This window comes from Acipenser ruthenus, chromosome 2, assembly GCF_902713425.1.
Source record: "Acipenser ruthenus chromosome 2, fAciRut3.2 maternal haplotype, whole genome shotgun sequence".
Taxonomy (NCBI): domain Eukaryota; kingdom Metazoa; phylum Chordata; class Actinopteri; order Acipenseriformes; family Acipenseridae; genus Acipenser; species Acipenser ruthenus.
Window position 1 is genome coordinate 21,954,015 of NC_081190.1, and position 14,625 is coordinate 21,968,639.

General features: G+C 38.0%; 1 protein-coding gene across 2 annotated transcripts in view; it reads right to left on the bottom strand.

Annotated features, from left to right (window-relative positions):
• Window positions 1-10,070: 10,070 nt before the first annotated feature.
• LOC117971934 (hippocampus abundant transcript 1 protein-like) overlaps window positions 10,071-14,625 on the bottom strand; it is a 30,926-nt gene continuing 26,371 nt past the window's right edge. For both annotated transcript variants that reach the window (XM_058991969.1, XM_058991959.1), the window contains 2 exons: window positions 13,769-13,908; window positions 10,071-11,667 (listed from right to left, as the gene is read on the bottom strand). In XM_058991969.1, coding sequence (XP_058847952.1) covers window positions 11,452-11,667; window positions 13,769-13,908 — 356 coding nt within the window. In that variant the 3' untranslated portion in view covers window positions 10,071-11,451. The remainder of the gene's footprint in view (window positions 11,668-13,768; window positions 13,909-14,625) is intronic.

The following is a 14,625-nucleotide window of genomic DNA, read 5'->3' on the forward strand; positions in this document are numbered from 1 at the left end:
AATTGGATGCATTAGGTCTACTCATTAGGTAGTTTATAATGTTGATAAAACACCAACATGCCAAGTGTTCTCATTAATTGTTGGGGGTTGGAGGAAAAGGCATTTATTTTCATGGAAAGAGCAAGTGCAAATGTTGTCATCTCAGTCATACAAATCAAAGGTTACATCTTGCTGTTTTTCTGTTTGGTGTAAATGGAAAATAAATAATGTTAAAACAACCCTCATAGTGAGCTAGTTATTGTTTAGTGGTTCGTATTTTCTGTCATTAAGTACGTTTGTTAGCAACATGATTGGTATAATTATGTATACAAAATACAGTTTGCAGTAAGCTACCAAGGAGATGTTTTTGCAGTACTAAAGCTTTTTAGAAGGCATTTTATCAGAATCAATGCACTTTTCTGTATGTAAGGGAGAAAGGTATCCCTCAGCTACACAAGAATTCACTATCTTTGGAAATGAGTATAAAGTACCATCCAGTATCACAGTGATTTCACCATGAGATTCTAGAACATGTACAATTGCACACTGTGTCATATCCAAATGTATTACACAATGGAAAATACCCATTATTTTGCAAGAGATGCACTGCACGGTTTCGGATAGGAGTCCAGTGCCTCTGCAGATATTAGAGGTTAATTAGACCTCAGCATTGCTTAAACTAAAGGGATTTCTAGAATGGCTTTATCCAATGCTTCTATCTCAATCTAGACGATTAATGGCTTTTTACCTTTCAATGTAGTCTTTTGTTTAATAGAGACATTTTTATGTATTGGTTAAATTACATACACAAATCTAAATAATATGTAATTGTAATAATAATGATATTTCCTTGACTTTTGTATAATGTACAATTGAGGTGATTACTGTGGTGTAGGCCTAATTGGGCTTTCATCTCCCCTGCCTCCCTGAACTTTAAAGTTAACTGCTAGGATACAACTTTATGAGTGATACTGCAGCTCGCTATTAGGACCCCACTGAAAATGAAACATGTCCAGGGAAAAGCCTTTCAATAAATAATAGAAAAATTGGTGTGTTCAGTTCCACGCTTCGTTTTAAAAAAAGTTTTAGTTGCTATGACATGTCCTATTGAAAAAAAACAAAATAAAAAAACTTAAAAACGGATCTCTCCTTAAAAGATTTAAATGAAAGCTTGCCTGCGGTTCGAAGAGGTACAGAGACAGACAACCTAACTTTCAGTTTCCTACCCTGTCTTCTCCAAATGTATTTCCCGTTCTCAAATACCTGCTGAACTTACCTGCTGGAGCAGTTTCACTATACTGTAGTTTTCAGTGATGAGCCAAGGTTTGAACAGGTGCAACCTTTACCACATCCCCTAAGGTTTGTAATGAACTTGCTACATAGAATATAAGATTCCATTATGAAACCCAAAACTGCTGCAAGGGGCTGCCTGTTGTCAAAGCACTTAGTTGCTACAGGTTCTTTTATCCTGATGAGAGCACACACTGCTTTGCCGTTGCCGGCAGTTGCAGTTGCTGATTTGGGATTTGTAACTTGCCAAAGTTTTCTGACATTTATTATTTCACTTTCATTTTCTTTTATAACGCCGTATCCACAGTGGACGCGAGCGACGCAAGTGAATAATTTAGAAGTCACTGCAGTCAAATGGGAGTAGCCACACCAGCAGCAAGCGACGCGACCGACGCTTTGAGAAAATTCTGTGTTGCTAAAATATAACCTGTTTCTATATTTTTGTTTTCATCGCGTGACTGGAATGAAACTGACCAATCGGAAGCAAGGTTAACACCCTTGCCACATGTCAAACACATGCCTCAAAACAAGTTAGTCATGGACGACTTAAAGTTAATTTGAGGTGCAGTAGTATCCATTATTATATGATTGTAAATTGAACGACTACAAAGACATCCAGAAGAAAGGCAATGCCTGGGTGGCTTGCAGGTGGTGCATTTAGCAGCATCGAGACATTTTCTTTCCAATTATGCAAGTTGCATAAAAATAGGTTTATTAATAAGCAAAAATAAACCAGACCATACATGCAGTCTACATATCCAGCATTGAAATGAAAAATGTGCACTTTTGCTGGCTTTAAAAAATGACACAAAAAGGTCCCGCATTCACACAACTTGAACATGTGACCTGATTTTAAACTATGGCCTTTTTTTGTTTGTTTGTTTGTTTTTATCATAAATAAAGTTTTGTTTACTAAATTGTTCTGTGGCACAAATCCGTGACAAGAAGTTCTTTACATACGTATAAAGCAAAGTTTTGTGGAGATTCACCAAACAAACAAAAATATTATCGAGGTCCTACTATTCTATACGCTGTAAAACAAAGCCAGCAACACGTTTGTATTCTATGTGACACATCCCAAGCTCATACATGATTTCCATTACACGAGAGTAGATGTTAAAACTTCATGCTGATTTGAACTCGGCTCTCGCCAAGATAAGCACCAACTAAGACGTAGCTTTACAGTAAACTAATGTGATCCATATGCGTCTCCATCCATTTACGTTTCCTTCCATGTGATGATGTAGATATCCTTCTGTCTGGTGTTAATGGCTGAAGTGTAATGCTGGCTCCAGGGATCAGCTTATTTTGCCTCCCTGGCGCATCAGCACACACAACGGCTGCGATGCTGGCTCCGGGGATCAACCAAAGTGCGGCCTCCCCAGCGCATCAGCATGACAACCATCTGGATTGAGCTAAGTAGGGTACATCTCTGGGGTTTTCAAGTGGGCACCTTCCATCCTCAGTGTTTCGTCGACTAGCCCACGACACCTCAAGAGGGCTCGACGGTGATTCTGGCGTCCCAGCATCACCCCCCTCCGTCCCCCACTCAACTCAGCCCAGCTTACTTACCTGTCCCCAGCCAGAATCTTTCCGTCTCAACCACAGCCAGTTGCTGCTCCTCTCTGCTGCTTCAGATAAGTTCTTCACTGTGCGACGCAACTCTTGGCCACTGAATCCGACGTCTCTGAGAAACCGGGTTGTAGAGTGTGCCACAAATCCTCGACAACCCACTTCCACTGGGTAAACCCGAACTCTCCATCCTCGCTGTTCCGCTTCAGTGGCTAGTTGAGCATACCGCAGTTTCTTCCTCTCATACGCCTCATCTACAGCATCCTCCCATGGCACTGTTAACTCTACCAGGTGAACAAGGCGTGCTGATCCAGACCACAAGACAATATCTGGTCGAAGGTTAGTGGTGGCAATCTCAGGTGGAAAAATAAGCCGTTGACCAACATCTGCCAGCATATTCCAGTCTCTAGCAGCTTCCAGTTGTCCTGGGCGAGGATTGGTTTTAACACCTTTTCTTGGTGGTTGCTCTCCTGGGCGGAGGAATGTTGTCTTTTGTGTGTAATGTTTTGATGGAACAGGTGGCAACTTATTGGTCATGTTACGCTTGTCTTCCAATGCTAAGGCCAAACATCGCAGCACCTGGTCATGGCGCCAAGTAAACCGTCCTTGGCTAAGAGCCACCTTACATCCTGTCAAAATGTGCCTTAATGTTGCAGGTGATGAACACAAAGGACATGAGGGATCCTCTCCTACCCAGAGGTTTAGGTTCTGTGGTGATGGGAGAACATCATATGTTGACCTGATGAGGAAACTGATCCTGCTCTGTTCCATTGACCATAGGTCTTGCCAGCCAATCTTGCGTTGTTCCACACTCTCCCATCTCATCCATTCTCCCTGTTTGGCCTGGGAAATGGCCTTTATACACCTCATCCTCTCCTCCTGCTTTTGCACCTCGTTGACTACCAGCTTCCTTCTTTGAGCTGGGGCCGCCTTGTGCCATGTAGGAGGAGTTGAACTGAAACCAAGACCCCCTCTTCCATGCTGAACTTGCCCCATGATATCACCAATTCGAAGGGCAGCCTTTGCATCTTCCACAGCTTTCTTTGCCGCCCACTTTCTTCCAGTTTTCAACACAGGTGCTGCCTCCCTTACGCATTTATCGCGTGACTCTACTAATGTCATTTCCAGTCTGACCTTGGCGCACTTAAACTCCTCGGTTAGAGCAGAGACTGGTAGCTGCAGTATTCCTTTACCATAAAGTCCCACTCTGCTGAGGCAGCGTGGAACTCCCAACCATTTCCTGATGTATGAACTGATTAAAGCTTCCAGCTTCTCTACTGTTGTCAAAGAAACCTCGTACACAGTCAGTGGCCACAGCAACCTCGTTCTGAATAACATAGTTCTGAAGATTATGAGCCGTATTTATAAACCATTTTCTGTCAAGTTCACCAAACTGTTTTAAAAGGAAAACGTACTACTACTACTGGTACCACAAAAAAAAAAATACTATGAATACATCTGTACAATTACTCCTAGTAATAATGATAACAATAAAACTGTTGGATATATAGAGATGTTCAATAACTCTGATCTATAGATTTTACAAGTCCAACCTTTATTTTACAACAGAGTTGCCAGAGATCAGGGCGGGGTCATGTATTTATTTCCGGTCTTTTGGATCGTTTCCAAGTCGCGTCTGGTGTGGATTGACTTTAGGCGAGTTCGCTCGCGTCGTTCGTGTCGCTCTGTCCAGTGTGGATGCAGCTAAGTCTTCACAGGTGTTCACATTTTCATTTTCAGATGTCATTTACTGATGAAATCAAGATGATAAATGATGGGAAGTTAAATGCTGTTCCAGTTCAGTCCAGACCAATTCCTACACTGCACTGTAATCCATTCCATTCCACAAAGACCACATTTTGTTGTTTTGATTTTTGTATATACATATTTATCAGTCATTTTGTCACACACAAAAAAGCATGTTTTGAATTTGATACAATTGCCCAAAATCTAAAATACTTTAACTTATTGCCTGCGTGTCTCAAATAACAACTCAGAACCTCTCCCCTTCCTGGGATAGATATATCTGTATCTCCATGTATTAGATCAAGAAGTTCACTATTGCCATCTTGTGGTCATACGGATCAGTTTGGCAATGAACACACTGCAGTTAAATACAACCCAGAGAGATTACAAAAACGTAGACTGCAGAATGCATTGCTAGTTTGTTTAATGTAGTGTTTTAAAGGCTTATTAAAAATAACTCAATCAGCAAAACTATATAAAAGCAGACTTTATTTTCAACATCACCAAAACAAATTCTCTGGCTTTGTGATACTGTTCTGGGTTATATCAGACGGGCAGGTTTAAATTATATATTATTTAGCTGAATATTTGTGTCAGGGCTGGTACAGAACACACATTCATTATTGTATGTTTTCTGGGGTCTAACACCAGTTCCCAGATAATACAATACCCCAAAGTGCAACATCTGGATTTTATTCAAAAGATGACATGAAGTTTTACCCATGGCTTGACACAGAATATTGCCCTCCTCGATAGAAACCAGCACATTAAGTGATAAAACATGCTATACATGTCTTAAATGTAATTTGATAATGGTGCCACATTAGTGAGGTATTAACCCAGGGGAATAATCAGTTACATGCGTTACACCCTGTCAGAATCCCTGTGGGAGGTTTTACTCATACATAAGCACACAGGTTGCTTATTATGTATAGCGTTTTGCAAGCATTGAAATCTCTTCTGTTAGTTATCTAAGAAAAAAACATGTAGATCCAGTAACAGAAACATTACAGAAAAGTGGCTTTTTATCAGCGAGACACACACGCACGCACACACACACACACACACCTATAACTATGTTGTTTCCCTATAGCCTTCGTTATCCCAGCCAGCTAAAAAATGGGAAGGCACTTCAACTTGTCTCACATGCTTACAAGAAAGAGAACATAATGTATATTTAATTAATATATCTGATATTTATATTATTATTATTATCATTTAAATTGGTAAACATTTTTAGAAGATCTTTTTTTTTTTTTTTTTACTTGAAATGGCTGAATGATTGCAAACATCATTAAACATTGATGGGTAAATAATATATCACAGTAGTTCTAGCTATATATCTAAAGCATGCATTAACCAAAGTGGGGGCTTGTAGCAAAGGGCATAGGTAGTTATAGGTATCCACTAGGCTAAGATTAATTAGCATGCAGACTTTAAAATTGAGTCCTTTTTAACTAAACTTAAAAAGGGAAGATCCATCAACCTGCACTGCAGCAACAGGTGACATTGCTGCCCATTATATTCAATCCTTGAATTGCTTCATACAGAGGATAAAACATGTTTTGAATAACACATTTCGACACATTCCTGTCATGAATCTGATTGTGACTGAAAATCAAAGGGGAAAAAAATGTACCTGAGCACAGTTGTTTGGCTAAGTATAAACACATGTAAATTGAATCCTAAAAGAATAAATAGGCACTGAACAGAGAATCAGTCTCTTTTGCCTTTCACAGACAGGTAGGTAGAGTGGTAAGTATTACTTTAACCCTTTTTTCCAGTTGTGATTGACTCTTTAGAGCGCCTTCCAAAAGTATTCAATTTGGCGGTCATCTTCGAATTGAAAGGGAACGATAGGTTACGGATGTAACCCGGGTTCCCTGAAAGAGAAGATGACCGCATCACTTGTATTCGCAGGTTCAATGCAAAACAGGCTGAGAGCGCCGCACAATGACTATTTATTACCTCGGTGAGGCGGGACCGAGGACGTCACTCCGCGGAGGAGCCTATCGGCAACTTTGATATAAAATGCTAAGCGAATACCTGACAAGCAGGCATATCCCTAAAGTATTCAATTCGGCGTTCATCTTCTCTTTCAGGGAGTCGGGGTTACATCCGTAACCTATCGTTTTGTTTCTACATTGCAGCATTTGTTAAATTATGAACATAAACTCTCGACTATACTGGACTATATGGCACCCAATTGTACCAGTACTTGCATCAGGTTACACTTGCACTGAACTGACATAGCTTGCCATATTTTACTACTGCTGTTAATTATAACTACTTCCTGTATCTTGTATTTATCTTTACTCTTAGAGATATCCATATTCATGTTGTTTGTAATTGCTTTTATCTGAAATGTGATATTCAGAAATGTGATACTTTACAATGTGATATTTTGTAATGTGATACTTTGTACTGTGATATTTTGTAACAATTTTAAGTCAATTAAGAAATTTTCAAGAAATAATCATAATAAAGATATACAGTATATCAAAATTACTGTTGCTACTGCTGCATGCAAACCTTGAATAGTTACATCCCTGCTGCTCTTAAAAAGTGTTTTTCAAGTTATGTTTAAAACACCTTAAAGTATGCTAATAAAAGGCTCAGAACAAAAACTATATATTACATACCTGCCTATTTACTTAACACATTAAATAAAAATATAATACTGCCATCTAGTGGCTATTCCATAACAATGCCATAGGAATGTCAATGTTGGTTATAAGCAATAACACCATTCTCAATACTTGTTTTTATTGCATCATTTTTGAAGGTTTAACAGAGCAAGATAAAAACAATAAACAATTGCCAATGTTTAAGCTGTGCACACATCATGTGCAGCTACCTAAAAACCCACTGTACTGTAGTCGGAACTGCTCCATGGACATTACATGGTTACACTTTAGGCACGTTTGAATCTGGATTCAAACAAATGCTGTGTAGTGCAAATAAGATGAACAACTACTCAAAGTGCAGAATAAATAACCATACGCACAGTTAGCCCACTGTGGCTCTACATAATAAAAATGGTATGCCGAAATATACCTGTGTATGTTCACTGCATACAACCCAAGTGGCGTCCTCTACCAGATGCTCAGAGAGGATAATACTGCAGTTGTCTGGCTGGGGGACTGAAGTGAAATTTTGCAATGTGATGAATTAGGATTAAATGAGGTTTATGCATAGATGCTGCTTGTAAAAGTAAATATTCCTGGAGCATTTGGCTTCCAACAAATTCACAACATGCTTATACAAGGAGTATACTGCCACTATACAAAAGTCAATAAAGTTTAAAAATATATATTTTTCTAAAGAATGTGGATCAAAATTTTAACCTGTGTTCCAAAAATATATCTTGGAAATATAATAAATGAAGTCTGTAATACTTTTCACACAATATACAGTACATTACAATCCAATACAATCTGTGACAAAAACAGAATATAACAGATAACACATTATTCTGTCCTCTAGAAGGTCACAAATGTGTATATAAAAATATGAATTGTATCCAGCAACCAGTGATAATTACATCACGTTCTAAATGACCAAGTCAAATGCATAATCATTGCAGTCTATGAATAATAGGATAAAAAAGATACTTGATACCATCTGGATTTCATGTCTTATCTGTTTAAGAACCTGTTATGGGTATTCTGGGTGATTCTCTATTGTTGTTACTGGTAAGACCAATATTTTCTATTTCAGCAAAAATTGCTTCTAAAACATTCCTCAGGGCAGATTGTGGAGGCGCTTGGTAGTGTTGCATTGTGCACTAAAGCCTGTAGGTGAAGCATTGCATCCGAGGAGGCTGTGTGGTCCAGTGGTTAAAGAAATGGGCTTGTAACCACAAAGTCTCCGGTTCAAATCTCACCTCAGCCACTGACTCATTGTGTGACTCTGAACAAGTCACTTAACCTCCTTGAGCACCATCTTTTGGGTGAGATGTAATTGTAAGTGACTTTGCAGCTGATGCACAGTTCACACACCCTAGTCTCTGTAAGTCGCCTTGGATAAAGGCGTCTGCTAAATAAACAAATAATAATAATAATAATCCAGAAGCCTGTGCAATGTGAATATTCTGCCCCACAATCAGCAATGAACTGTCCTTTTAGAATAGTCCATAAACTTGGAAAATGACCCAAGCAGAAAAAAACAATACTGAATAATACAGATCACACACTAAAATAATAGATATTACAGGTAAGAAATTAAGTTGTAGGAAAAGGATACAAAGTGTTCTCTACTTTCAGTCTTCACAACAACCACATTAAAGTTAAATCTCTAATGCAGTGGTTTAAACCACAAAAGCACATTTATGTATTGGTACGTTACATATGGATCATTATTACATTTTTAATTTTAAACTTATTTCATGCAAAATGGTACAGTAATCTCAAATATTTAATCCCCAGAATTGAGTTAAATAAGCAACTAGGACGCTTTTGGGGGTTTAATGGTTTGGGAGAGTGGTTGATGCCATTCTTTTGGGTTTGGAAACCTCTGCTCTTGTGCTATATTAGATTGTCAAAGTGACATCAAAATTACCTCTGACACCAAGATGTGTATAAACAAGTTTTGTTGGTCACAGCCCTTTTAAACAGAAAGCCTAGTAAATAAAACAGTATGGGACTTATTTGCCTTTGATTTCCTTTTTTTCTTCTTTTAAGCACATACTGGAGACATCACTCCTCCATAAAGCAGTATGCAGTCATGCACAATTATTCCTGCAATAGTTCCTATGGGCATTTAGTACCTGTATACCCAATTAAGTGATTGACAATTCTGGTAAATTTCAACTAATTATGGGGGGGTGGGGGGGTGGAGCAATTGAATGCTATGGCTCCCAGGTGTAGCTCAGGAAAAATATAACTCACCAACAGCCTTACTACACTAATTACACTCATGGGAGACTATGCAAGCAATGCAAGAATAGACTAAAACCCCTAAAACAAAGTAGTGCAGTGCTTTACAGAGGTTTGTCTGACAATCAAAACATCTGTGAAAAATAACCCACTAAACCTAAACATTTCCTTTTCAAATGACTACAAAAAGGAAGTTGGTGAACCACTGGATTGTACAGGGACACAAGAAAATAAAAAGTAAAGTGTCATTTACCCTGCCCACTAAAACCCATTCCAGAACAGAGTGAAACCAAGAAAAACAGGACCTGCTATCTTCAACTAGTCATCACTTTTGCAAATGCAGAGCTATATTCTTGTTCCACAAGGGTTTTTTAGTTTGTTTATTTGTTTTCTCTCAGCACAGATATTACACAAATTGTTTTATTGTGGAGACATTGAAAATTGGGGCTGGCCAGAGTTTGTTGCAAATTATTTCACATACTCAAAAATAAGAGAGATTGAAAACTAAAGATTAAAAAAAAAACTGAGATAGTAAGCCAGACACTAGGGTTGTATATATTAAGATATTGTGCATGTATATGTTTTAAAAAAAAAAAAAGGCAAACATTTTTTAAACTTGACAGCATTTATTCCGCAGGAAATCAAGCCTTTCATCATCAGAAAAAACAGTACAGTAAAATATATAAAGTTGTGATCCAGACTGAGCATGTGTAAAACATCTCAATATAAAACTCTTCCAAAAACATCAGAACATTACCATTTACAAAAAAGAAAAGAAAATGTTTGTGTGTTAGTATTTAAAAGCTACAAAACACACTGCATCTCATTTGCACATTTCAACAACCTCACATTTCTGCAAGAAGTTTCTTAGATGTATTTGAGCTGCTGTTGTCTCTGTACTTTTAAATTATATATATATATAATTATTATTAATTATTATTAATTATATATTATATATATTTCCAGTTTAGAGTTGGTGGCTTATAAGAGACCAATTGAAAAGAAATCACAAAAAAAAAATTAGGTTTCAGTCATCACTGTAGAATATTCAATATAAATATTGATTGATACAATGGTAGATAATAATGCATAGTGTTTTATATGTTGATGTAACCATCTGTACCATCATCGCAAACACAGAATGTTCTTCACTCCACAGCAAGCAGGACAAGGTGTAGAAAGAAACAAGATGCGATACATCAGAAAACACATTTGATAAGCTGTGTTTTAAAGTGCTCTCTAGCTGCAGAATACATTGCTGATATGGAGCCTTACATACAAACCAAATTAAAATATAATGTAGTCAAGACTTGTTATAAGGCTAAAGCTGGACGTATAAAGACACACATATGTTGGCTTCCATCAATAACAATAGAACAGTGGCAGTGTTCTGTCAATCGCAATGAGGGAGTTTAGAGAAGTTCAAGCAGAACCTATACCTCAATAAGCATCATAAAATGTATCAAATTCCAGCAAAAAAAAAAAAAACTAAACAAAAAAAATGACAAGTTTGGTTTATAAAGAGGTTTTACAGTTGCTCCTGTGCAAATCTTAACTGCCAATCCCTACAAAATGTAATATATTAGGGAACTGTTACAAACCACAAGAGCCTATTAAGTCTATAGTTGAAATGATTGCTACTGGTACATGTCGACTTGCTCCACCTGCCTTTGTTTATTTTTTCCCCAAAAACAAAAATAGTAACAATATACAATAATAATAATAATAATAATAATAATAATAATAATAATAATAATAATAATAATAATAATTACAGACCACTTAACCTTAGAAAGTTTCAGAAAGATTTCCATATAACAACATTTTCAAACAATTCAACATTGCTGAAGATTTGCAGGTAAGACATATTGATTAGACAAAGAGTTCAGAATACATTCTCAGTCTTGTTCTGCCTTCAGCCATAACCTGATTCTTTAGTCTTGATGCTTCCATCCTGTAATAGATCTCGGACAGTCTGAAACTGCCTTCACACACTGCTGTCCTGCAGCAGTGGCTCAATGTCCTCGTCACTGCCCGGGAGTGGGTTCATGCTCTGGGTGCTGCCGACACTGCTGCTGTGTTTCCAGGTATTGCAAGTCTTTACAGCAAGGTTATTGTGTTCAGGAATAAATAAGGCAACTAGGAAAGCAAGAAGAACTGCACATGCTCCAAACAGGAATGGTGGGCCAGGGATAATTGAACTCTGTAAGTAAAAATAAAGACATTTAAATATAAAGCAATATTGGGCTCTTGGTGTAATATGCTAATGTGAATGGAGCTTACAAAACAATTACAATAAATCTTGCATAATATGAATTACTAGAATTATGTTAATCCTGTGTTTTATATTGTTTTTAGATTGTACATACATCGAAAATAAGCAAGTCATTGGAAAAGCAGTAACGGGTTACTGAGGTTGTCAGTGGTTGGAAATTCTGGTCTGTGATTAGTTAAAACCTCATCCTAGGAGGAAAAATAGATTGCCCTAACATCCTTACTCTGCCAGGCAATAGTCTCTGTCATGTGATTGGTTCGCATTACTGTCAATCCCACCCCTTTTCAAAGCAACACCATTTTCTGTTGTGAGGCATGCAGGGGAGATGTGGGGGGGGGGGGGGGGACGGGACTGCTTAATATACTAAACTGCTAAAACATACTACAAAAGAAAGATGCTCCAAACACTAAAACGGTGATTAAATCGCCACTGTCATATGACTTTCTGAAATTCAAACAAATTCAACTCGACGATGTAGGCTAAACAAATATGACGGCCAGGATATAAACTGGATTATGCAGCAATCAGCAACCCGCACAGAGAGCGCAACTATGTGGTATTAACTTTAAAAACATTTTCTGTCATTTATTTAATTTATTTTACTGCAGCAGCTATATTTAAACAAAATATATAAAAAGTCATACTTACAATCCAACCTTGCCTCACTTATTGTCTTGACTGACTCATATTAAAAACCCAAACCTAGAACTGTTTACTTCATGTGTGTGTAAAACAAAACACAAAAAAGAGTAGGCTTAAATAGTACTACACAACAATGTACTACACTTGTCCCTACAATGAGTAAAGCAAAACATAAAAAATGTGTTGTACTTACAATCAATTCTAAAAACACAATTCTAAAATAATAACTTCTCCAACATTGTCTGCTTTTTACAATGTACCACCTCCCACTGTAAGTCCATCTCAATTTTGCGTGCAGCTTCTTAACCAGTTTCAAAGCCACGATTCTGCCTCAGTCTGCCAGAAATACACAGTTGTGAAGTCAGTGTGTTATAAGAGCTGCATGAAGTATGTGCATAAATCATGCAAGTGCGCTCTGTAGCACTGGCAACTTGTAATAAAGTTGTCAATAAGCGGTGTGCAGTTGTTAATATCAGAATTCCATCAACACACACAGTCACAAGAGTTTACTTGGAGTTTAACTTGGGCGTATGGCGCTAGAGTCATAGACATCTACGCTAGAGTTGCTGGCTGTCGTGTTGGAGTGGACGACGACTGACCTCGAGTTTGTTTAAAATGATGTTTTCTCAAGTGGATGAGGAGTCTGATGCATGCTGCACATACACGTCCACATACAGGGCATGTGAGGCCTGATGCAGCTGCCACTTGATGTTGAAAAGCAGCTTTCCTTGCTTTTCTATTCTCTTCAGCTGCCAAATGTCGTCATTAACATCGCCATAGTGATCTGTCTCGAGCCATTACCTCCCAGTGAGTCAGTGAGTGTTTCAAGTGTCCCTGTAGCGCTTCCCCTGTCTGCCCACGGAGCGTTTACCCAACTTTAGCTCTCCATAAAGGACAGGTTTCGGCAGCCTTGTGTCAGCCATACAGAGCACTTGATCTGGCCATCGAAGTTGAGCCTTGATAAACTGTGCTTCAAAATGAATAGTTTGACCTCACTGCAAGACTTTGGTATTGGTGATTTTCTCCTGCCATTTAATGCACAGGATTTTTAAGTGCTGCATGTTGAAATCCTTTAGCTCCTTTACATGATGTCTATAGAGTGTCCAGGTCTCACAGCCATATAGAAGTGCATTTAATACAATAGCCTGGTAGATTTTTAGTTTTATTAACATGCTTAAACATCCACGCTAGAGTGTCTGAGATGCTGCTGCAAGGCAGGTCATGTGTGCCGCAGATCTACGCAGACGGTCCATCCACAAAAAAGAGGTCCAGAACGCACCGAATCTCTGCTTTTCCACACCTTTGTTATTAATACCAAATACTTTTGGAATGTGACTTGAGTAAAGAGATTCATAAATGAAATGTGTGTGTGTGTCCTGTCACATACCTTATTTGGATCCTGCGTAGTTTCAATTGTGCCCAACTCACTCAGTTCCACATGAAACAAAAAGAATATGAAGCCATAGAGGGCTGGTCCAAGGCCATTGCACAAGCCTCTAATTCCTGTTACCATTCCTTGGACAACACCTGGAAGGAAATAAAGCAAATACTTAACCACATGCTGTACTAAATCAGAACAGTTATTCACTTTGTCAAATGCTAGCAAAGTATGTCTTCTACAATACCCCCCTCCCCAAACACACATACACACACTTTGTTTTATATTCCCAATTGTCTCCGGGAAAACAAGTAAATGCTTATTCTTAAGACTTTCTTGTTTCGAGGCAATAACTTAATCTGCAGGGAATAGCCATATGAAGGGAGTTATTTGATCCACAATTAATGTTTTTTACTGAGGAATTAAAAAACGAATGCATGTCTGTGCATATTATCTTATCAAAATCAGTGGAAATAAATACTATTCCAAGTATCTTATTAACTTTAATATATACATATATTATTGCCAGCAAGTCATTTACAACAAAGCAACAGTGGTTTAAGTGAATTACAGAATTATAAATTTCAGACAGCCACCAGAAACTACTTCAATTCTGAAATTTACATCAGGGCTTGAATTTCATTTGTGTGTGCTGGGGGGATTTCCCCCCTATGCTGCAGCCAAAAAACAATATATATTTTACTGCATCATCATTCACACTAGTGTTGCTTTAAAATAAGCTGCTTTCAGGAGACCTAACAGCTGTTCATCCCTGTGACACAGAGCACTCTCCATTGCTTTTGCCATTGCCTGACATGTAGTTTTTGCATGCAGCAGAAGAAAAAAGGTGCTTTTCTTTAACTCTT